Here is a 26,808-nt window from a genome sequence, read left to right on the forward strand (position 1 = left end):
ACACACACATAAAGAAAAAGTGACAATAAGTGTACACATGTTCCATGAGTATGTCATGTGTGTTGAGGTCTGGTATTAATTATATAGAGGAGGCTGTTCATGGTGTGACACTGCTGACTGGCCTTTCACAGCTCATTACATGGTGTCCAATCAGAGTGCAGCCAGCGTGACTGTTGTTTATTTATACACAGAGCTGGAAATGGCAGAGTGCGGGCAGCTCGGTCCGAACCTCAAACACTGGAACACTCCAGCACATTGTACAGCTACAGAGGGTCCCAATCAACACCCCGCTCGTATTGACAGTGACATATACAAGCTCTCACATACACACATATACACAGAAAAAGGCATTGGTGTGCAATATTTTTAAAGGATATTTTCTTTGTTTGGCCTGAATTGGTATTGCTTTTACTGCTGCAATCATATTCCAAGCTGGTTGACTTCAAAACTATTCAAATCTTGTACAGAGTAAAAAATCAGTAGTTACCAAACAGTATCTAAAGGTTGTTTCAAATGAGGGAAAGTAAATATGATTTCAGAGGAATATGTTTGTTCAAAAAAAAATAGTGAGGACAAATACAAAACTTCATTGTATGACAACAAAAGGAGTTAATCTATGGAACAACTGTAGTGAATAAATGACAACATGTAGAATATTCAGTAAGTTTAAACAAATCTCTAAAAAAAATCTTTTTGACTTGTGTTGTTATTGTTTCTATGCAAATTATATTATTCTCTTGTATTATTTGAATGTTTTTTGGCTTTGATTTGATCAGTAAAGTATATTAAAAAAAAGGGACTAGAAGGACTAGAAAAGTTCTTTACTTCATCCTATGCTCTTTTTGAACATTGAAAGCTTATTATTTGTGTTGCTTACTTAAAGTTTGCTGTTAATTTTGTTTTCTGTTTTATTTCGCTGCCTATATATTTTATTTTGTCATTTTAACATGTTCAAAATAAAATAATCAAATCTAAAAAAAACCAACCATAATTTACAAAAAATCAATAATGTTTCATTACTTCATTCCATTTTATATTATGTTTGGTTTGAGTTTTATAGCCTTTTAGAGATAGATAGAAAAAAAATTATACAAAGAAATAACAAATGTGTCAAATGTGCATTGAATCATAAAAAAATGTGGTGTTAGCAGCTTCAGCTAAAAATATTATTGACCTTAAGTATATCTCTACACACTTATTGATGTTAATGACAAGCATGTCACACAGATTCAAAAAGAGTTCACAGAAAAAATAAATTTATTACAGTTTCAGCAACTTGATTCAACATTATGACATTATAACATATTCATGCAAACGTTAGCATAGCACAATAAAACAGCAAAAATCTCTGTAAGACACATGTTCAGAGGTGTCTGTATACAACAGATAACAAGGAAGCTGTCTTGTTTAAAGTCCCTCTGTTTTTGTTAGTCAGCTCTTTCGTAATGAGAATATACACATTGATATTAACCTTGTGTTCCCAGTATGCATGTTAGTTAACGTTTTAGTACACAGGCTAAATTCTGTATGACCGTTGATTTCCTAATCCATCCTTTGTTCTCAGTTGCTAGTCAGGCAACATTTAGCTGCGGTTTGTGGTGTCACAACCATCACATAAAATGTTTGGAAATTCCAACAGTAACAGTCGCAGCAGCTAAACCAGGCCCATCACAGACCAAAGAGAGTTAGCATGTTTTCAGTTGCAACATGTCAATTTTACAATAAAGCACATTTATTTATAGCATTACATTTTGTCATGGGGCTGTTGGCTACCAATTCTAGGATGATAAGCTAACATGTTAGCAGGTTTTTATACATATAAGTATTGCAGTTTTTTATAGGATATGTACTAGTACAATAGTCAGTAGTTTTTATTATGCTAACCTTACTGTGAATAATTCTGGTAGGCTGCAGTCACCCAATGCCAAATATGCTAAAAGGTTTGCATGGAGCCCCAAAACCAATCACCTACTGGGAACACATGGATTTGGAGAGTATTCTCATCACCACACACAGTTAACTTAACTCACAAGACAATCCCGCAAAAATAATGTACTCCTTTAATGATAAATTTCATTTGGTCGTTTACACAAAGTCAACATGAAAATAGTTTTGCTATCCCTATAACTAAAGACAAATTACTGTCAACATTTCACATGTTTGATGTAGAGACAGAGGCGTGCACCAGCCATGCAGAACAACTATAAAAGGCATCATTGTAATATTATTCAAGGAAAGGTGGGGATCCAAAATGTTGAGACTAAATGTAGTGCAAAGGCTCATGCTGAGCTAACAGGTACAATATACAGGGAAATACTTCAATCATTTGAACAACAGATGGATGTGATTTTTCGGAGAAAGCAAGAGGGGTGTACAGAGCATTAAAGTTTCAACATGGTCCAGTCAAAGGTTACATTATGAATCAAAGCTGTTTAGCCGTTCGGCACATAACCTCAGAATATGTTTACAAGTTTGAGCACATGCAAGGGACACTTAGGAGAATGAACAGGGTCAATTAACATAGTGTAAAGTGGACAATGGGCTGCTAGGTATTCTATATGATTTCTAAGATGTAGCCCAAGACATGTCACTCTAAAGGAATGATTCACATTTACCTATGCACACTATATGCAAACACTTCAAATGACCACACCAATCAAAGATGGGATGTATGAGGGCACTTCAGGATCATAATCATAGTTAAACATTTATATTCCTTATGGATCACAACTATTACATTTATTGTTGATACATTTACAGGTAAAGACCCACAAACAGCAGCACATGATCAAGTATTACAACATATAGAGGTAAATATGTACAGTATTTCCAAAATGACTTCATCAACACAATAGATTAAAACAGATTATCAATCTGAAATGGATTCCAACCTGCCAGAAAGGCAATCATCCTGGCATTCAAATGTAGATAACCATACTTCTTCATTTAAAACACACATTGATATATTCTTGGCACAACTGAGTATGTTTTGTAATCAGGAGCCTCTCATTGAGAAGTGCTTCCAATGAAAACACAATGCTACCCCGCTGTGGTAGGGTAAAGTAATACAATTAGGGAACGTCACCACACAGTTCAGTCACTCATTTTACATTTTCTGGATGTTGTTTGCACATGCTCGATAGATATACATGCAGCAGTATGTGTAAGGTGGACCAATCTTCCACCCAAGCGACATGCTTAGCCATGCTGCTGGCTCCACAGACCCATTAGATGAAAATAAACTCCTATACTAAATCCATTACTGAAAACACAGATAGCAACATACAGAATTTGATATGCATGCAGAAGTTGTTTATCAGTAGGAAATCAGTAGGAGTGATCATTGCTGGCTCTGCGTTAGTGTTTGGTAGGGCAATCAGGAGTAGCATTAGAGGATAAAGACAGGGAAGTTCACCTCCATGGAAGGCACTTTGGATAGATAGAGAGTTCCCGTGGGTATAATAAAGTTTCTAATAAAAAATATATAAAATTAATACTTTTAGATTGTAAATGTGCGCCAGAATAAAAGTGGCAAAAACAGGACTGAAATAAGTAGTAACAGTAAGGAAGACTTTAAGGAATAGTTGTACATTTTGGGAGATACACTTCATCGCTACCTTGCTGAGAGTTAGACGAGAAGATTGATACCACTCTTCTGTCTGTCTGATAAATATGAATCAGGAGATGGTTAGCTTAGCATGAAGAAGACTGGACACAAGGCTCTTTCCAAAAGGTAAAATGTCCATCTACAAACACTTCTAAAGCTCACTAATTAACACGTTACAGCTTGTTTGTTTATTTATACAGAAATCAAAGTGTAAAAATGACAAATTGTGGTTATCCCTGGGATTCAACCATTCAACCAGAGCATCAATCTTCTTGTCTAACTCCGGGCAAGAAAGAAAATTAGCATATTTGGTAAAATGTCCAACTGTTTCTTTGAGAGAAGGCATGGAAAGACATTGGTTCTGCCATTTTAAATGGAAGAAAGAAAGAAAGAAAAAAAGAAAGAAAGAAAAAGAGAGAGTTATTTGTTACATGCTGTTAAAGCTGTATTCTTGGTTTGTATTGCCAACTAAGATACTACAGTGTTACCGAAAGCACAGATGAGCATAAGAGAGTATTCGGTGATCGCTTTCTGATTAAAAACTAATCCAATGTCACCTGAACAGCATATTCAAATACTATGAGTTATTGCCATATATCATTATACCCAAGTCTGCTGTGAACTGTATATATAGACATTTATACAAACTGTAACAAAGCCAGATGATACTTAGTAAAGTGTTTGAACAGATGCTGTCAGATGTGTTACACTAACATGTAATAAATATGGTTACCAAGGAAACACTGAATAAAACGTGTAAATCCAGAGTGTCTAACACCATACTGAGGCTAGTTAGGTTTTATACTGGATGGCTTCACTGAATGCTTCTGGTTTTTGTGAAGCATGTCACGGACAGAGGCGTTATAGGATACAAGATAGGGCGCAGAGGAGCACTACCAAGTTGGATAAACAGGGTTTGCTACAACTACGGCACAGTTCACTACAGTAAGTCATGGTGTTTTTCAGCAGTGCACCACACGAATGCGACAACAGTCAAATGCAGACTTGGTCACTGTGATGTTGAGTTGAAAAGAAACTGCTGATGTGTGGGCTGTCAGTCTGTCATGTGGAGACTTTGAAATGCAGCCTGACGTCCTCAAACTCACTCTGTCGCCATTTTCTCTATGTGGTCACTCAGCAACTTGTACTGCTCTGTAAAGAGGTAAAACACACAAATATTTCTTTTAAAGCTGCACTTTGTGAAATGTTTAAAAAATGATGTCTGAATAGCCTAAACGGACAATGTCCTGTTTATGTGAACGGTGACAGTACTCTGTCCAGAGAAAGCTGCACTCACAAACATTACATTTTTCCCTCTCTGGTCACTTTGTTTGAAATTGAAACCAGCCGGGATAGTTAAAATGAGAATTCCCTATGGGACCTTATAGGATTCTTGGGTATTGTAGTTAAATATATTAGTAAGTAATCTCTGACCTGATCTGACAATGACAGATCAGCTCCACCTTGAGGAGACTCTACAGCTGCTGGCAGTGCTTTGCATCTACCAAAGAACTACATTTGCTGAAGAATGCAAGATCCATGACAGATCTGAGACACTCTTCCTCATTCTTTCATGCTTTACCTTCATTCAGGTTCCCAATGACAGCCTGCTTCTTCAGGAAATCATTGCAGAGCTTCTTACTGAGCCCAAATGCCAGCATATTATGAGTGAATGTCCTGAAATAACACAAACAACCAAATTCATCTCAAATGGAAATGATTGCAAACACAAAATATAAATTCTCTGGTTAAAAATTTTCCAAAAAACTTGATATCTCAGTATGTGTCAAAGTAAACACAGTGTAGACCAATAATAAATGAATCTCTCTAGTATTAATTTTGTATTTAATATACAGTGCATTTGTATTTTATGTTTATGTTCTGTTTCATGGTCTATATTTGTTTAATATTTATCTTTACCACGAAAAATACAATATTTACATGAAAGCTGATAGTCATCTGCAGACACAGACATACAGCTGTTGTAAGGGACAGACTTCGTGGGAGTTGTTGTTTTCATTGTTAAACAACCAGTTTCTCCTGGTTAGGATTCTTTCAGTGTTCATCACTCAGCATGTTTTTACTTGGAGCCAAATTAACCACAGAGGTCTCCTCCTCTCCAGAACAAACAGACCCGGTGATTAAAACAGGTACAAACAGGTAAAAGATCAGTGTTTCTCCGACTTTGTTTGGTGAACACATAAGGAGGGGCTGCTAGCTGAGCTGCTGCTAACGTTCATCGTCTGGTTAAAAGATACAGTTAAAAACAACCAAGATCTAAAAAGTTTATCTTAAAAATGTGGCTTACAATTGAGTGAAAGTCAATTTATGACAGTTTCTGTCCAACAACCACAACGCCAACGCATTATCTTGTATGCATATACTCTTTGGTAGACGCCATTGTGGCGTAGAACAACAACGCTGAAACATGCCAAAGAGTATATCAGCACAAGATGATTATCATCTTGTGTGTGTATGCTCTTTGGTAGAGGGGGTATGACGCCATTGACAGGTGACCAAATGAAACAGACTGTTACCTTGATTAAAATTACGGATTTCTCTGGGTTTTAAAATTGTTGGAAACATTTGGGATAATATAAGTACATAACTCAACAAAATATATAACATAGGTCTAGTCGTTTTTAGATAATTTAATGCGGAATAGTTAAATATTATAGCTTTAAAGTAAAATCATGAATGCAGGACTTGTTAGTGTGGTATTAACACTTACTGACTTCTTGTTTTTTCCCCACAATATTTTGTAATAAATCAGTTCAAAGTGGAAGTGGAAGATTTGTGGTCTGAAATCAATCCAAAGTGTTCTTTTTTGTCTAAGGGAAGTTAGCAATACAGAGGAATCTGGTTTACAAAAATATGAATCTCACTACAATATACATTTCCTCTTTGAAATACTACAGCAAAAAGTTACAGTAATAATAATATAAAATGGGAGAATACAAAAACTACCATCCCTATTAAATTTGTGTATAAAAGTGTACAGTACATTTTTATGGAATCTTAGGAAAACCTCAATAAACTGAAAATATGATGTGAATAACAGACCACAAAATGTATCCCAAAATAATTCTGAATCCATTTGGCAGCACACATGTACAAAACATGAATGCAGGTGAATACAAATAAAAGTTGAACATTCTGAACAACAAACATTCTCAGTCCAGATTAAACTTTGTAGCTAGGAGTAAGTGTGTTTCCTTTTTTCATTGATACTGCTTTCTAATCACCCTGCACCTATGTGACATGCGTATGATTACTCTCCTTAAAGCAATAACCTGTTTTACCACCAGGGGGCCTCCCAAAGCAACCTGCTCTTACTGTTTTACAGCTTCAAACCAAAGGCTCCATGTTCCTCTTGTTTTAGTACATAGAGAAACAAACAAAACACCAGCACTCACAGAAGTATCGTCTTATTATTTATTGTCCACAATAAATAATAAGACGATACATCTGTGAGTTTGATCCTTGCCACAACTGTGCACCCGAATTGTTCAAGACTTGGAGCTTTGCGTGCCGCTACTTTACACTATATTTTAGTACATAGAGAACACTGTGGCGGCTTCCTCACCCCAGTTGGCCGAAGGCGATGTTCTCATCGATTTTGGAGCTGTCGTCCCTCTCCTCCTGGGTCATATGACACCACTTCTCCCTGCAGCAAAGAGACAGTCAGAGTCAGGCTTTAATTCCAAAGTCTCCATTTGACCTTGGGCTTCTCTACAGAAACAGGCCAGGGGTGGGTGTCAAAAAATAGCACCTGTCAATGCCAATCACAAACTGCTTCAAAATATTGTATGTTTAACTTGTCAGTAATTTGTGGGCTTTTATGAGGTTAAACCCCAACTCTGTGTAGCTTTAGCAAAACATCATGTACTTTGAAAAAGATCCATGACATCCATCCTTGTAACTGCTCACTTTGTAACAGGATTCACAGAGAGAGATTTCTTTACTACAGCTTGAAGACACATAAAACAATGACACTATAGTGCAAGAGACACATTGACCAGCCATCAGCAAATGAATAAAACAACAAATGATTCATTCACAAAGAATCATCATTGTTAACAAGCAGATGAAAAGCATTACACTGTGTGTTACTGTCAAAAAAAAACAAAAAAAACAGCCACATTAAGTAACCTGGAAAAAATGTTTCCATGCCTGAATTCACCAACTTCACTGAAATCATGAGGCGGGTATTGATGCTGGAATCTTAAAAGTGTATAAAACATACAGGCACATATAGATTTACATAAAAGTGAGATTTAATGGACAACGCTGGTTGTTGCTACTTGTGCCACTAAATGCTACTGTATGTTTGCTTCTGCAGGCCAATGACAACATGTGCTATGACAACACAGTAACCAAACACATTTTCATGAAATCACAAAGTAAGAAGACAGTAAGAGCCTGTATCACTACAGTGAATCTTCTTTGAAAGTCTATCACGTGTCTAACTGTCCCAGTCAGCAGACAGAAATCCTCTCACTGATCGTTCTGTGATGAAATCTTGCAGTACTTTTTTTGTTTTTTTCCCCACTTTCTTTTACTCTGCAAGAGTGCTTCTCAGAATGGCTTTCAACATCTCCCAGAGGCATTGTGAGCATAAAAAGTGTTCATGTGGCCTTGATACTTCTTTGAAATTAAAGCAGCAATCAATAATTTTATATTAACTATGGGTCCAATGGCTATGTGTAATGTGCAAGGGGTTGCCCGTAGTTAGCGACTAGCTGGGGAACACAGTGGAGCATTTAGCAGCTAAAGAGCTAAATGTTTTCTCAGGAGTTGGTGAAGACCAAAACAGAGCTAAAAGGAGAGTGAATATTAAATTTACATTGGTCAAGTGGACACAAACATGACTCCAAATGAATGTTTGCTCTGTGTTTGCTGGATGTGTAAATAGGCAACTGTTTGCCAACATGTTCAACATAGTAAAATATTAAGATGATAATATGTCAGTGTTGTGTTTACAGCTCGTTAAACTCTGCCACCAGGTGGCCAAAAATGTATTAATGCAGCTTTAAACTGGAACATGAATGAAAGAACGGGGCGACTTTTTGACTATTTCATCCTAATAAACTCCCACTTTATTTGTGCATTTAAAATGGATAAACCTTGATTTTAGAAAGCCATGTTGACTGTATTAAAAATTAATATAACTAATAGTTTAGGCTCTACAGTATTGCTGAAACATTTACGCTGTTGTGAATCCTCTGGAAGTATCTCAATATGACATCACATGACCTATATCTTGTAAGGTCTGGAATGAAAAACCCAACCAAACATGAAAACCATGTTTTTACACGGATTTTTCTATTTCTGACATGTACAGTACAGCATATCCCTGCAATCAGCCCGCAGTGGAAACATAGAAGTGTGCAAAGGTAGTAAAAAGAGATAGCAAAGGGAACATGCAGACGGAGGGGAAAAAAAATATATCACATGCGAGGAGATTAATGGTGTGAACATGTAGTGAGCTGTGAAGAGGCAGAGAAACACCTTCAGACTGCAGTGGATCTGCTGCCTCTAGATATAAATGTCATCCCAGACATTATGCAAGGTCTCTCAGCACATTCAGGATATTAACTGTGGGTGTGATGGTTGTACTCGTCAAGGGTAAGCACAAAAATGATTTCAACATCAGCACGGCAGCATACTTTGGTGAATCACACCACTCATTATACAACCACAACAACATGCCAACAGAAGCCAAAGAATCCTGAATATTGCAAAGAAATATAACCATACAGTATAAAAAACAGTCAGGAACTCATATAAGGTTAAAACAAGGGAAGAGTATGAAAAACAACATTATTCAAACAAACAACAGTGATCCAATTGTAATTACAAGTAAAACCACTTTCAATCTATAATTGTAGTGATGGGGACATTACTGCCCTGCTGTGATTAAGTAGATTATATCTTTCAATTTATACGCAACACAGTCTCACACTAGACCATCGTCAGCCAGTTTGGGGATTTACCATTAGAGACTCTGCTATCACTGTTCACTGGAGCGCATCTGACAAACTGCAACTAAGACCCAGGGTGACTCCCAGACCTTGAGCCTCGACCTTTTTACCACAGGGCTAAACACCGAGCTGCTCTCACACGAACCCTCCCATACTCAGTGAATTTCAGTCATCCACAAGGATCTCTAATATCTCACTCAGCTTTTTATGCTTTTCACTACCTTTCAACGTGATTCTGTTTTACTTTGACTCTCAGTCTCAAACTCATCAGAGCTAAGAACAGATGAAGATGATGTGATGTGACGTGATGTGTCTATGGGTCATACTGGTTGTCATCCTGTCATCTGTTGAGTCTGGAATGTGTCACTGGAATAACTACAGACTTATGATCAATTAATACATTTATATATTTTCTAAAGTCACACATTGATTAATTAAATTTGCCTTTAAATGTTACATTAATAAATTCAAAGTACAGATAGTACTGACAAATAAAAAATGTAATGACATTTGCTGATTAATACTTCTATTTCCTTATTCTTTTAAAATGATGAATGAATGATTGAACTTTAAAATGGAATTGCTAAATTAATTTAAAATTTTACTTTGCTATTCCATCTCACAATTCCTTTGATTCCTGCTTTAATATTTACAGTTTCTACTGCATGATCAATTTCCTTTAAAGACACTGGTCATAAATTTAAAGGTCCCCCGTGAAGTTTTCTTAAAGAAACACAGTTATGTTTACATTCAGTGTTACTCAACAAAACACAGGAGCAGCAGAAGTTCTGATTGGCCAGACCCCGCACAAGACTCCTGCTAACAAATAATGGCTGGCAAATCAGTTGTTTTAACCTTTTCTATAAATTAAAAAAAAAAAATTATTTAGTGTACTATAATTATTCTGGTGACACACTTCAGGCTAACAAGGCTATGAACTATTTTATTTTTGTTTTTGAAGTGGGATGTTTTCCCTGCTGTGTCTACCTCTTAAATATGCAAATGGTTTAGCGGTTAACTGTTTGTAGTTGATAGTCAGGTTTCATTTTAATGGTGTAAATGCCACTGGGGATTGAATCATATCAAAAAATAAGCCTACATAATTAATATGAACTATGTGTATGACTAACAGTATATACAGTCAAAATTAATTTTGAATGTTTTAAACACAGACTACAAACCATCACTGTCTTGCTAGCCTGGTAGCTAGTTAGCTAGCCCTCAAAGTCAAAGAGCTACTTTTGGTAGTAGCTTTAAGTTCAGGCTATGACCCAAAAAAGGGAAGTGCTAAATACACAAAATGTATATGTGCCACATAACCAAATATCTACCTTTTCTTTTCAGCAAACAGAACCATGCAAAAACTATCTTTACTAGCTAGCTGTCTGTGAGATTCAGGTTCAGCCATTATTCCAAAACAGCTGCTGTGCTGAACCTCCATGATGGCATCATTTGTTGTTTTCTAGAAGATTTGTCATACAATAGCAAAGCCTCTGCCCTTCATCACCTCCCTGCCTTTTTCTCTTAGTTTAACTAGTCTTTTTTTTAGGGCAGCGGACAAATAGAAGGACAGACCTCTCGTCTTTCTCTTCATCCTGCGTTCCCCTGCTCGGCAGCAAGGCACAAGGAGACAAAGGGTTAAAGTCAACGTGCAGAAAGAGGGAGAACAACAACAGCTTATTTTATGACAGGATGAGAAGAGGAGAGAAGAAGAGAGAAGGTGTGGGGCATCAGGAGATTATCAGCAGTGGTGGTTTAGGCTGAAGCATACTGAACACTGTGAGACTTATCTTTATGAAACAGTTCTTTGCTGAAGCCAGCAGAGCATCATTATAGTATCTCTGAGTTTTATTTACATTTCATTTGACAGACACAGTGACACAGATACACACACACAGCCACTCCACCGATGTATTAAATGAAACCACATTTTTTCACAATGCATACAGCATTCAATTCAATTATAATATGCAAATAAATACCATTATCCATTAAATAATTTATCCACCTAGATTCATATCAATTCATCCATGCACCCAGACTCACCTTGTGGTTGGTGACCTTTTCTTCCTCTCACAATGGACGGCATCAAAGAATGCAGCGTTCCAAAATCGTAGTGTATGCCTGACAGAGAGAAAAGATGACATGTTAGAGGTCTACTGCCTGACCTGCTTCACTAAACCACTAGAAATAAGACTGCAAATCTGAAGAAGTGATAGCAAAGAGTGATGTTGTGTATGAATCAGTCTGATCAATCCTGCCATATATTGTGTATTCTATGGAAAACATCATGTAGGTGAATAGTGGATCTGTTGTATGTGACCAGCAGCTTCCTTAACTCACCAGATGGGTTGTTGCTTCAGGTGGGTGTACAGGTACACCTTTTCCCCTTTCTTTTCCTCTGCAGCCTCAGACACTGGGGGGGAAATTTAATTCATTTCTAAACCACATTTTATTAAAAAGGACAGAGCAGCTGAGCAGGAGAAAGATTTTTTTTTTTTTAAATACCCAGTCCCCTTTAATATGTGGAGTTTATGTACGTTTTGGTGCACTATACCTGGTGATTTGGACTTTGTCTCAACTGGGCTTTCTCCATCCCTGCAGAGGAGGATGTAGAATGGTAGGAGAAGAAAGAGAGAGTTAGAAACTAACATATTAATATGTTCATGAAAATGACTGGAAGAAGATGCACTTGCGCACTCTGTCTTTGTCGCCATTGAGCTCCTCAGCTTGCTCTCTAGGCCTCCAAAGAAGCCCTTGACATCAGTCTTGGATGTGTTTTTAAGGAGGCGCTCAGCAGCATCCTTCTTCCCAGACAGCCAGGAGTTGGCCTTGTTCAGGTATGAGTCCAGAGCAGCTGGAGGACCACCACGATCCAGAAGCTCTGAGGGAGACGGCTGCGACTTTCCTGAGCATGAAGAAGAAGAGAAGAGGCATTAAGAAACATGAAAAACAGGCATAAAACTTAATAAACAAATTAGCTTCATCCTAGCTAGTTTGAACTTTGTCAGCTGGAACTGTAAACACTAATTAATCGATCAGTTTAGGATGGACCAATCAGTGTTCACAGACTATAAACATGTACAGTGGCTCTTCCTTTGAAGCAGGTACTCACTTTGCAGTTTTTTTCCATTTTCCATCAAAAGCAAATGTTATACTCATAAAGAAATAACAACCAGGTATCTTTTTGTGGCCATTTTCATGACTGCGCAAAGTTGCTTACAGTGCAGCTTTTATTGACATTTTAAAAAAATCATCGCAGACCTTTCTACAGACGGATGTGGATGCAATGTACTGCACCATGGTGGTATACTAATCATTCAAAGCTTCCTGTTTGCCAAAGTACAAACAGTACCTTCATGCAACACCACAAAGTCTCTATCTGTGTGGTGTTGCTGCAAGAGAAACCACACGGACAACCTGCGGTGGTAACTTACTCTGAATCAGCACCAAGTGTTATTCACCTACAGTTGTTTTTGGTTTTTTGATGTTTTTTTGGTTTTTTTTTTTTAAATTTTGCATGTTTCATTTGCAATTAATTCTGTATTTATTCAAAATTTATCAAAGTTTTTCAAATCAGTGTTTTTTGTGGCATAGAAGACGAAAGTGTTAACTTCATGACAACAGCAACTCTGAAACTCTGAAAAAAGATGTCACTCTAAAGTGACAAAGATGACAGATACAGAGTGTGAAGATGTGTTAAGAGATTAAATTTGACCTTACCAACATAATAGTATGTGAAACACATAGTCATGAGATTTTTGGCTGGGCTGTAGTCATCCATCTGGTAACATCTGCAAAAAAAAACAAAAAAAAAAAACCAAACCCAACACACACCATTGCTTTAGAGATCAACCTGTCAAAAAATCCTGGTAGAATTCATGAAAAATGCTGTAGCTTTTTGCCCTCAGTCAAAGTCAGATATAGTTAAACCATTATAATAATGGTCTCCAATGAATTCAAACAACACAAAACCTTTGCCAAAAATTCATCTTGTCCATCATATACAGTACATAGGTTGATTACTTACGAAAGTATTTTAAAATGAATTGACACTCAGCTGCTTGTATATGACAGGCTTTACTCTGAATACAGTAAGTAAGTCTAATATAGACTATATAAAATCTAATATGTATATCAACAACAATAATAATAAATAAATCAGGCACAGATTGACTTACTCAAACAGCACGACTGCAAAAGACTGCACCAGTCTGTAGAAGGTAGCTTCACTCACACATTTAGAGTGGCAGCGCTGTGAACACAGTACAACAGAGTTATCAGCTTGTTCAGCAAAGAGTGCAAGTATAAGAATATAGACACAAAATCAGAGCATTTTACTACTATCACAAATAAACAACTTGATATATTTGAGAAATGATCTAGGAATCCACTAGAACTTTAGGTTTGATTTCCTGCATTCATGTCAATATTATTTTTTATAGTAGAATGGGTGGTCTAATTTCATGTTCCTTATCAATGAAAGGGAATATTCAACATAAAATGATAAACTGATCAATATCAACAGTTTAAAATGGTTTGAAATTCTATATCTGTGAAATGTCTCCTAAGTCAAGAAAATGAGGTAATCCCATAATACTGAACATCTGATAACTACTACTCATTTGACTTACTGGAAACTCCTGCTGTTATTATATACTACAATCATTCATTTCATTCATTCATCATTTCCCCACACCTGTGCGCTGACATATTTGGCAAACCACTCCCTGCCTTTGCCATTCTCTCCACTGCACAGCTCTCCAAAACGAGCCTTCTCTTCCTGGTCAAAGTCCTCCCTGTGAAAACATGGTGCAAAAATTCATTATGGCGCTAATTTACAGACCCTGTGAAAAGACAAGCCTCTTCACAGCTGGTTTTGTGTACCTACAAATGTATTGGATTGATGATATAACTTCAACATCTGACAGAGAAAAGAGTTTTTGTGAACACTGCAACAACAGAGACCTGTTTGAAGAATTTAATGGATAAAAAAAATGCATAAAAATCAGTGAACTGTCAAATAAATTCTATTTTTTGGCAATGTCAAGTGTGGAGTTGCATAACAGCTCGGTAGTGTTACATATTGGTTTGGACAGCTGAGCTAACAACGTTAACAGGCAACCCAGAGAACTTTTAAGGACAAATGTTGAATCGTTCCTCTACAGAGTGATGCATAAAGGGCAGCAGGTGCTGAAGAACCAGACTTGTAAGTAGTTATGACATTACAGCTGAGGTCACAGTGTTAATCTGCTTTCAGTAGGCCACTGACCAAGAAGCTCAGTGGCCTACAGCTAGCAGATTACTTGACAGCAATACATGAATTGCCTTCAGGCAAAAATGCCCTTAAAAGTTTGAGAAGTGTCTGTGAAATAAAAAATAAGGGCACTAACAAGATACCCTGACATTTAGGAGTGCCCTTTTAGCATTTCATCTTGCTCACATTGGATTTCTTGTCAAATACTCAATGCATCAGTCGAACTACTGTCCCCTATGGGCCTCTGCTGGTGAGTCATGGGAGAGTCCCAGACAGGGTGGATGTTTCTAGCCTCTCTGGGTGACAAAATGGAACAGTGTCGATCTAAATATGACAGAATACACTGTCTGAAGAAGAGGAAATTCTTTGCACCATGTAGCTAGACAATATGCTGAGACATAATAGAAATAGAAAGGGAAATCACTGCCAACCACAAAAAATAAAACATGTCAGATGGGGAGCGTGACAGGAGAAAGTTGTCTAGTTATCAAGTAATGGGAAAGTTAAATGTTAAAAATGTAAGAAAACAAAACAAAACTGCAGCACTGTTGTGTTCTAAGGAGCCACCATCAAGGTTATTGATGCCAGAAGGTTTAACAAATAGTCTGACAGTCACAGAGCTGAGCCTGGACTCCCTGCAGGACGAGGGCCGAGGGGACCATCACGTCCATCTTAAACAATACTTGCAGCTGGGGTAGGTCTCCTGCACCCATAATGTGGTGGCTGCCATCCAGCCACACAGTGTGTCCTGCTCCAACATCAGTCAGAGGATGGAGCTAACAGCTGAGTGAGTGCAATGTCTCTATGAATTGCTCTGGACTGTTTCTATGCTGCTCTGTAACACTCTGCTTCGCACAATGCAAACTATTGCATATATTTATGCAAATGACCTGCATGTTTTGGACCAAAACTGCAAATTCCATCTGCACAAACAAAACAAGCAGTTAGGTGAAAAACAATAATTATCTTAAATAAAAAAGGTCAAAGTATCCCTTTACGTGATGACTGCTTACATGCCTATGGTTTATCATACACCCTATATGTTTACACACACACACAAAATGAAAAAACAAAATGAAACACAAAAATGAGAACTTACTTTCCATGAAACACTTTCTCCACATAAGCCTTCATGAACTGCCTCCTCTCCACTGTCTCAGCATCAGCTTCCTCCCCGCTGTGAGCGGACGAGGATGATGACCGTCTCAGCTCCCACGTATGAGAGGGCGGGTCCATGTCGTTCTCGCTGTCTGCCGACTCTGTAGCGTCACTCTCGTTTTCGCCCTCATCTTGGTGATGGTTGTGGTGGTGGTGGTGGTGGTGGTGTGAGCTGGACTTGGTGGGTGCCATGGGCTCCGGCAGTAGGGGCTGCTGTTGAACTCCCATGGAGGACACAGGCTCTGGGGAGAAAATGTCTGTATGGTCCTGGTGTTGGCCTCCATCCACACTATGAGCTGTGGCGTCTGAGGGCAGGTCAAAGTCTATGAGGTTGTCCACTGCTACACCCTCCATGTTGGAAATAAATCCTTCCTTTTAGCTCTCCGACAGTGGTTTTAGAATGAACTATTTGGTGCTCTGCGGGAACATGAGGGTGGTCACAGAGACGGGTGATAGTTGAAGTTTTCAACAGAGGTTGCTGTTGTTAGTGGGTTCTGATTTTGCAGACCCTCCCACCCTCTGGGGGTGCTGACATCAAGTAAACTCACAAACCCAATGCATCTGTGAAGAAAGGAGAAAATTAGCATTACAATCATCCTTTACATTCACATTAAAACTGTTCTAAGCAACCTAATGGAGCCAAATGGAAGTGAGAGGTAAACAAGAGTCTACAGTCACACTAGCAACTCTGTGAGGCTGTTCTGTGCTTTGAACTAAATGCTAATGTCAGTGTTAATATATTTGCTGATTAGCAATTCACATAAAGTACAGCTGATCCTGATGGGAATGTCATTAATTTTGCAGATATTTGGTCATAAACCAAAATATTTTGACCTGATGGTGGCGCTAGATGAAATGTCAGAGATTCATCAAAGCTATTACAAGTCATCCTGAAGACAATATGAATGTCTGTACACAAATACATGGCAGTTGATCCAATATTTGTCCAGATATTAGAGTCTGGTCCATAGCGGTGGACCGATCACAATCCCTACGCTAAACTGGTGAAAAAGGCCCACAGCAAGCCTTTACCAAAGAGGAGAATCTAACATTGGTGAGTCCTGTTTTCTCTAGACAGAGTGCTGCTCACTGCTGTTTAGCACACAGTTTGGATTTCACTCTTAGGTTTCAATTTGTTACTTAGCAGTAGATAAAGTGTTCAGACCCGACACCATCCGGACATGTGTTCCATTTGTCCTTCCAACTGATTGTTTCACCTCCCCTCTTCACTGCAATCTGTTGCCACTCAGGAAGTAATTTAGAGGAAGGATATGTTTGCTTATATCACCATAAAATTCAAGTCTATAGACCCTTTTCACGACAGACATATTGATGTCACAAGACAACATAAAGTGTAGGTAATAACACTGACAAAGACTGCGCCTCTTTGGTGTATCAGCTCCAGGGTCCTGCTATTGTACATACTAGTTCCCTGGTGTACTGCAGTGGAACAGAGCCATCATTAATGTCATTAGTTAGACCCGTGCTATTCCCATAGCCTGATAATCAGACTGAATAGACCCTTTTCACAGTACACATTTGGACATGTCACAGTAGGAAAAACACAGGTGTTACTAATAACATTATTCATGGCTGCATTCCATTTGGATAAGCCAGTTCTGGGGTCATGGTACTGTGCTAGCTGTTTAACTGACAGGGCTACTGGGAATCCTACTGGAACTGAGCCATCATTACAGGACAAGTTTATCATTTTTCAAGTATGTCTTAAAACAACAGTCAAGTGTCCAAATTAACACTGAAAGAGGTTTTCCTCGCTGTAATCATTCCTCCTGTTCATATTGGCTATTAAAAGATCCCCTTCAAATGTGATTTCAATGTAAGTGATGGAGGCCAAAATCCACAGTGAAGCTTCATATCAGCTTCAGATAAACTTTTAAATACATTTTTGCACAGAAGGAGGACTGTGGATTTTGTCCCTCATCACTTACATTGTCAGTGCATTATGAAGAGATCTTCTAATTGTCAGTATGAACAAGAGGAATGATTATGGCAAGAAAAACCTGTTTCAACGTTCATATGGGCACCTGACTGTTGTTTTAAGACTGACTTGAAAAACTGTGAACCTGTCCTTTAATGTTATTAGTTACACATGTGCTTTACCTGCAATTAAAAGTCAAAATGCCTGCTGTTAGAAAGCTTTACTGCCATTTCATTAGTCAATCTGATATTGTGTTCATGTTTGCTGAATTCAGTTTGGGAAGGAGCGGGTTTATTTTGTTTTGTTTTTTCCTAACCAGTAATCACCTGCTGACATAATTTCTACATGACAAGGCAGCTGCAGTAGCAATTGCTGGGTCCAGTTAATGTTTTTCACACTGAACAAAGAAATCTGTTCATTTAAGAGTTGTTTTTACTGTATGTTGATTCACAATAAATCATACGGCAGCATCAGTCTCATCCACGCTTGTTGACATTTTGTAGCAATTTTTCTGTCTCTTGAACAAAGAAAGTAATTTACTCATTTGTAATCCTTCCTACGAACCTCTGATTGGTTGGTTGTTTTTCCATCAACGTCAGTGAGCACAACATAAGACCTTTGATAAAACTGGAAATGTAGGTGGAAATTGAGATGCTACTCTTCCTGTTATGATAAACTATAGATTAACTGGCTCTGTAACAACCCACAAGCCAACAACCAATAACAAAAGTTTGAGCTGCGGCACCCACGTAGCTTAGGGATTGAGATGCTTGCAATGGGCTGCAATGTCCCTACTTTGTGTCCGCCTTTGTGTTGCATCTCTCTCACCCTCACTTCCTGTGAACTCTGTCTGTATTAAAGACAAAAAAAAGACCAAAAATACAAAGTTTAAGTGAAAAAGTGTGTGGAAAAAGTGTTGAGATGACAATTTAATCTAAATATCAGTGGTCTCAATACTGATGCTTGTGGAACACCTTTATGTTGACTGTGGAAATTCATGAAAGTCACTCCCTGTTCAAAGAATTCTACTTGAGCAGAGCAGGTTTTGTGCTTTACACACACAGTAATAGACCTGACATTAAAAAAGTACTTCCTAATGGGACACTCTTTTGTTTCTTTGATTAGAGGTTGTGGGAAAGAGATTTCAAGCAGCTTTATTCATCTCTGACAGTACTGAGATTATATCAGGTTCCAGTTCACAAAGGAAAAAAATCAGATAAGGAAAGAAAAAGAAAAAGCATTTTAAGATGAACAGAACACATCACAGAATTTCATTTAAGCAAATAAGGAGAATCTGCAGTTTCTAAATTAGTGAGAATAGGATGCTGTAGTCCCGCATTGTGATTCGTTTTGCTTGTGTTTATGACATCTCAAAAGACTGCCAAACATAATGACAGACATTCTAACTAGTTCCTTTTTATTCATGGGTGTGCATTGATAATCTGCAAATAAAAAGGAAGTTGAAATCATTGATTGAAAACCACAAGGACAGTAAACTCAAACTTCCTATCTGATCTGTGCAGAAAAGTTTCCCACAATCAGAAACTGTCTACTGCACTTCTGTACATCTATTGTGTCAAACACTGGTCTGATTTGAAATAAATGACCCAGTCACAGCACAGTATCATACAGCTGACTCCCACACAGGGCTTCCCAGGACTCTTCACCTCACCCCCTTACTCTCTGAGGAGGAAAACAGCAACAGCTGCCCGTCCTTCACTCTGTCCTTCAGCTAATCTGCCTCAGGTCTTCTATCACAGGGCACCATTGGGTCATCTGATTGAACACACATTTTTACTAACATTGTTTGCCAAAGTACACACACACACAGGCCAGACCAGGGGCCCTTGGGCCTATGTTTGGGCGGGAGCTCTGAAGATCTGTTGGTTATATAATGCAGTATTTAGTGAGTAACACCCAGAGTGACACATTCAAATGCAGACACACACACAGCATGAGGGCAGAGGTAAACAAAAACATTATCACATAGGCACACAAACACTCACAATCATCAAACCAGTCAAACCAGAACTTCCAAGTCCTGTTCTAGATGTAAGAAAACTTCCTCCCAAATCTTTCATTTGTAGTTATGTAAATAACTAAAAATTCTGCCTTGGAACATAATCTCTCTGAACAGTATGTCATGTTGTTCACTTCATATGTTTCAACAAGGACTGTAATGGAAAAAAAACCCCCATCTAATATAGTTGTGTATTAAATATTCTTTTTTTCCCCCATAAGCTCTGGACCATCACGAGTTACACATCACGGCTCGACAGATGTGCCAAAACCATGAACAAGCTGAGGGGTTGCAGTTGGCTGACACATCTGTAATGACAGCAGGACAGAGAGGACTGAACGCTGTAGATGTTTTTAGACAGCAGAGGTGACAGATGAAAAGTTGGAAAAATGGAGAGTGTTGGTGAATTTTATGCAAAAGGACAAAACCAAGATGATGACGAGAGTAACCACGCTGCCGTGCCAGTAAATATTCATGGGATTTTTTTTTTTCGTATGGTCATAAAATACTCATTGTTTAACATTGTTAAAATCACAAAGGTTACAGCAAGTGCAGTAGTGGATGCTGATTTGTCCTGGAGTATGGAAAGTAAACTCCAGGAACACGTTTATTTTTTCAGGAAGAGGATGAAAGACATGCTGAATGAGAGAATGCACTGAGTCACAGAACCTGGTGGAACAGAGGCTAGTCCGGATGTGACATCACGACTCTGGCTCTCTATTACTGGTCAACGTTCTGTAGGAAAATAGGAGTAATAATAATAGAACAATAACTGCTGCAACTGCTGTTGCGGATGACACGGTCAACTTCCTTGATAAAACAAACAACATTGTGCTGCTCTCTTAGTAGATCTATCCAAAGCTTTACTGTTGATCATATTAGGCTACTATCTAAACAATATTTTCTTAAATAAGCTGCTTTCCGTTGGTTTTGATGGTTACAGCTGGGTCAGATCACATCATTCTGGTAGAATTCAGACTGTTGTTGCTAAGGATTTCAAATCATCCCCAGATGGTTGATAAAGGTGTTCCACAAGGATCAACATTAGCCCCCCGATTTATTTTACAACTGACAATTGCAAAATCCGTTTTTATGCTGATGATACCATCTTGTGTGCCACTGGCTCTACTGCAGACCAGGCCTTCTCCAGATTACCGTCTGCCTTTCACAACCTCCAGGCCTCTTTTATTCATTTAAAGCTTGTTCTAACCTCAGATAAGTCAAAGTGTGCGCATTTCACAAGAGCATGAAGATCTAATTTTCCTCCTCCAACCATGATCTCAATGGAAACCTACCTAATACAGTATACCATGTTGTTATACTTGCTGATTTGTTTAATCATATTTAATTAGGGTATGTGTGTGTGTGATGTTATGATGTTATGCTCTATGTAATTTGATCTCTGGTCTCTCTTGTAAAAGAGATTTTGATCTCTCGATCAAGACTTCCTGAATAAATAAATACTGACAAAGTTTTTTCATGTTCAAGAGGTAAAGTAAGATCTTGCCAGAAAGACGGAGTATGTGGCACAGAGTTCTACAGTCTCACTGGCGATGCTGGATGTGTGAAATGTCTTTTCCTCACAGTTCTTATCTGGAGGTCTGAGCTGAGCGAGCAGCAGAGCCCCTCAGTCGGTCCTTATTCCCTGCTGAGGATGGATGGCAGCGGTACAATCACCTGCCTGCCAGTGACGCCATTTGGCCTGATTAATGTGTCCTGTCCTCCTGTCCTGCCACTGCCACAGAAAATGCACTTAAAGACACACATACACACACAAGCAGAAAAACACTAGGAGATGCAGTATATCAGTGTTCCTTCCCTCAGAACGCAAAGGCTGCAGTATTTCTGCTTCCATGAGCAGGAAGGGAGCCCCCCACCAAACACACAGTGAAAAGCTGCCCCCGCACACACACACACATACTATCCCTCACGGTAACATACGCAGAGGGAGGTGCTTCTATCGTAATGAGAAGATACTGAAAAGCTTGAGTGATCTCTGCTTGTTGCTATCAGCCGTGCAGCACAACGGCATCACAAGACTCATCCTGCACTCTTTCCTCATCTTCAGTGTGTGCTACACTTGGCATGATTCAGACAAGGAAGCCAGTACCGTTATGCAATGTGCCCCCGAGCCTCTCCCACCGCCAGGAAATATTATTCAGCACACTCGTCCACAAAAACATCAGTTGAGCAAGATATGAGTGAGGCACCGCTACTCCCAACACTTGCGGTGTTGCACAGTTCATCTATCTCTGTCACTCGGGCTTTATAAGCATTATGCAGCAAATGCAATGCAATAAATCAGCTTTTCTTCTATGTCAAATATGCTATTATAGAATATCAATTCAGCATGTGGGCAAGGTGCTTTCAAAGTCCCCTTCTCAGGCCACTAGTCCATTACCCAAAGTGCTCCCTCCAGCATTCCTGAACACAGCTCAGCCTGATGGAGATAGGAACCGATACCCAACTTGGGAGTTCCCTGACCCACAATCCTTTGGCTCCCTTGTGTAATTTGAGAGGGTTAGTTGTTCAGCATCCTCATTATTGTGTCTACCGAGATTTCTCAGTAACCAAAACAAAAACTGTGAGTACATTCTTTGTTCCGCCACTTTTGATACCTCTAGATTAATGTATTCAAAGAGCTGGCAACAACACTTCTTCCCCATTCCTCCTGGCCTCCTAAACCAGTGGAGGAAGAGGTATTCACGTTCTTTCATAACCCTTATACAGTTTTCACCTTTATTTCCCCTTAAATAGCTTAAAATCATCTAATCCCAAACAGTCTGACAGTATCACATATATTCTGTATCAACTTGTTCTAATGCTTCATTCAAACTATTGCATCCTTTTATACACATTTCCAAAAACTTCAGCCTGAAATGTTTGGTATCTCTGGAAACTTTGGGATGCTGTGCAGCATGAGTTTGTAATGCCCAGTCCACTGGTGGGTTATTCAGGTCATAATTGAGGTAATGTAGCTTTTCTTGGTCTTACATTATGGTAAACTGAATAATTTTGGCTTTTGGACTGTTGGTCGGACTAAACAAGATGTTTGAAGATGTCATCTTGTGTTCTAGGATACTGGGATCAGCATTTTTCTGATGTTTTATGGATCAGTATACCACCACAACAGCAGTGACTACAGCAGAAGTTAGTCTGCAAATAGTGGTGAATGTTTATAACAGACAGTTCAGGTAATTATTTCACTGTTAACCCTTGTTTGCTCTTCCAAATATTGTATGTTTGTCTAACCTGGGGGCTTGTTTCCAACTTGTCAGATCATCTGACTGCTTGTGTTTCTTACCCTGTTGAACCTCTTCTGTGTTCCATGTTTTCAGAACTCAGCAGTTGATAGCAGTTAATAATAACTTGTATTATTACAGACAGGAAATAAAGCTGAAAGTGAGTCCTTTCAGTCTCCAAACTGATAACAGGTCATCACATAGAGGAGATCATAGAAGGAGAAAGAGTGACACGATGATAAACAGTCCTCCAGCTGAGGTGGATCAGACTATTACAGACAGCTGGGAGTGAGTGAAGTGTTCTAGGTGCGGGCATGTGGAGTTTTAGATGAACTTTGTTGGATCAAGTCTCTTCTAGAGGAGCCAAACAGAACCACACTGTATCAGAAAGAAATGTTGCGTGTCACCTGATTACAGCCATAGCAGGGACTTTTATCAAAGCTCTTCTCACTGACAAGCAGGCACTGCTGCTGTCTGGCATAGCTTTGTATAGCAACAGCATTATTAAAGTCATATTTTCACAATAAATTCTCAAACCCCAGCACATGGACGAGTAATCACTGATTTACTGTCACCGCTATCAAATCCCTGCACTCATAATATTGTAATTGTGTCATGGGGAACAATAAACATCTTCATAATTGCAAATGTAGAGCTAGGTTCGGGTACAGAGTGGCAGAGAGTGATCACTGAACTGCACAATCTCATATCACAGGCTACAATAGACATGTGACAAGCAGAAGTGGCTGATGGCAGATAAATTGGGTGTAGCTGAGTTTGGCCGGTGTAACAGCTGTTAGGACTGCACTTACAGATACATTCCCGACAGAACAAGATTACATCTGTTTTCAGAGGACAAGCTGGACTTCTATAAAGAAATACAGCAGCACTTTACCTCATCAGCATGTAAGGAAATGAGTAATCCCATGCAGTAAGGTGCACTTGATCCATTACATCTATCATCAGACAGTGAAAACACGTTTTTTAAATAATATTTTTTATATATTAAGCAAGTAGAGTGGGAGCAGCAGGGGTACGGTTTTACTGCACTTCCTACTGAAGCCACTCATTAAATAACAGCACAGAGAGGTCACAGAGAGGTCAAAGAAGATATCTGTTACTAATACTGATACCATTACCTTCTCTTCACCTAGCATGTGAAGTCGCTTTGATTTTTACCAGAAAAGTCCCTCTTTCCTCTAGCAACCTAAAATGTAAGATAATAGAACATGCGTCCTCACTTCACACTTATATATATACTACCATTTCAAGCCCTTCTTCCTAGGCTCGAGTGAAAGACAGTACCCAGAATGAGAACATGAAAAAGGCACAAACTTATGCAACAAAGCAATTAAACTAACACAAGGCGAGGGGTGAAATGAGTGATGGATGCTATAAAAATAGGGAGGAAGTTCTCCTCCATGTGCACTCCAAGATAACACCAAACACAGTCTCCATGTCAACCCAGTGAACTGGAGCCCCAGTAATACTTTGTCAAGTCTGCCTTTCCTTAACTGGCAAATAGGTATTAAAGATCAGTAGCCTAATGTAATGGATCGAGGTGAGTGATTCAAAATTGTAATGAGTTTAAGAACATATTTGATACAGTTCTGTGCAGGGTTCAAATTGAAGGAGATTGATATTTTGAGGGAAGGGTTCACTAGTGATTTTTAACGCCCTTCAATGCATTCCATCAACATTTATCATGAGATGATTTCATTTTAAAAGGCTGGAATATGACATCCACTGTCTATAATAGTGCATTCATCTAGGTCTATGTATTATGTACCATCTGCCTGTAAACCTCCTTTTCTATCAAGTGAGGAGAGAACGTCACGCCAGACTCCCTTTAAAAAATTACCTAATTTGATGTTGCACTGATTATTAACAAGCGTGCATAACCGATAAACCACAACGTGATAGCTGTTGCAAAACCAGAGGAGCTAGTCTCTGGCAGCACTATAAAACGGCACGTTATTATAAATGTTCGACACAACTCGCTACAACCGACCACAGTGCAAGGAAGATTTCGGTAGAAGAAGCTTGTTGAACTTCAATGTAAACCAATTACAAAAGTTGAAATTCCCTACAAATACAATGTGCTTAGTGGATGACACACGTGCCGAATATAAATGTGTCTCCAGACAATTAAGAAAAAGAGCTGAATTCCATTTTACTTGTTAAATATCTGTCAATCAACAAAGTCAGCTTAAATTGCCAAGTTATTGTTTGAAGTTTGGTTTACGCCACCTCCATATAGGGCAACCAAAATCTGTCGCGAATGAATTAAAATATGTAAAGTTAAGAACATATGAAAGAGATAGATGCTGGAATCCTATAGTACAGACCGTAGCTTATTATTTTATACAAATGCTGACCAGTGAGTTCAAGTTGCTGGACTGGGCGCACTTGACAGCTCAGATAGGAAGCAGCACTGAATAAACACGGCAAAAGGCTGACGTTTCCTGTCCTGTCGGCATGGCTATGATCAGAACGGGACTATGGAGCCATTACCAGGCAAACAGAGATACTTCACGTCAGTCAGAAAGGTTTACCTGCAAAGTGAAGCCCATATACATTAAAACAGCTCTAATTAAGCTGGTAATACTGTTTCCAAAAGCCAAAACATCACGACAAGAGGCGAGTTAACCCTCCGCTTTAACCCTGGAACCATTCAAACAACACACACAGAAATGCTACACAGCAATGGCGTTTAGAAGTAATAAAGGAAGAAGCCTCAGATGTATTAACAGTTATTTATAAGAGGACAACAGAAGTAACAGCTGTACGTACATGAGAGGTCCTGTGCTGCTGCTCACCGCTGGTCGTGCGTCGTACGTTTTTGGTCGAGTCTCTAGCCCTGATACACAGACGCGCATGCGCAAACAGAGGCGAGCACCGTGAGGGGGGAACCCAATGACGTCAGCGAACAGCACAGCCAATGAGCGCGGCCGAGAAACAGCAGCGCAGTGTAATACCACAATACAAGCATGATGGCTAAACATGGACCCCGAATAACAAAAATTGAAGGAGAATGATATTTTGAGGGAAAGATTCAGTAGTGATTTTTATTAATGCCCTTCATACACACAACTTAACGCATTCCCTCAACATTTATCATGAGATGATTTCATTTTAAAAGGCTGGAATATGACATCAATAAACGAATGGTTTATTAAGATAAGACGATGCTTGTTCATTTTCTATTCAAACATGTTGAATAAGATAATAAATCAGTGTGAAACTCAATGTTGCTCAGTGCTGCACAATAAATGTTTTATTTTTTTTAATGTCGGAAATGTGTTTATCACTCGTCTACGTCATATGGACTAAATGTGGGGCAAGCCCAGATGTACAAAATGTTCAGAATAACGGTATTCCTTGGCACATGATGATGTATTGTCATATTTCTACATTCTTAATTTTAACAAGCCAGATTTAATAATTTACATGGTGTATAAAATTAATAGGAAAATGAATCAATACCAAATCAAATTAATCGATTGAGTTCACAAATTGAATTCACAGATTTATACTAAAAGTCAGTCACTCACAGACTAAATGATTCCTGTTTAATTTCAAAAACTACAAACTGCCAGCA

General features: G+C 38.7%; 1 protein-coding gene across 1 annotated transcript; it reads right to left on the minus strand.

Moving 5' to 3' along the window:
- Positions 1-1,239: 1,239 nt before the first annotated feature.
- On the minus strand, positions 1,240-26,068 carry kiaa0513 (KIAA0513 ortholog). The gene is made up of 12 exons (XM_042412540.1): positions 26,001-26,068; positions 15,948-16,567; positions 14,291-14,390; positions 13,773-13,846; positions 13,315-13,385; positions 12,292-12,499; positions 12,149-12,189; positions 11,935-12,007; positions 11,638-11,715; positions 7,194-7,274; positions 5,190-5,284; positions 1,240-4,759 (listed from the first exon to the last, which is right to left on the minus strand). Exons 2-12 carry the CDS (start codon positions 16,358-16,360, stop codon positions 4,710-4,712), a joined length of 1,284 nt encoding a protein of 427 aa, XP_042268474.1. The 5' UTR covers positions 16,361-16,567; positions 26,001-26,068; the 3' UTR covers positions 1,240-4,709.
- Positions 26,069-26,808: the final 740 nt, after the last annotated feature.

Source organism: Thunnus maccoyii, chromosome 5 (assembly GCF_910596095.1).
Source record: "Thunnus maccoyii chromosome 5, fThuMac1.1, whole genome shotgun sequence".
Taxonomy (NCBI): Eukaryota; Metazoa; Chordata; class Actinopteri; order Scombriformes; family Scombridae; genus Thunnus; species Thunnus maccoyii.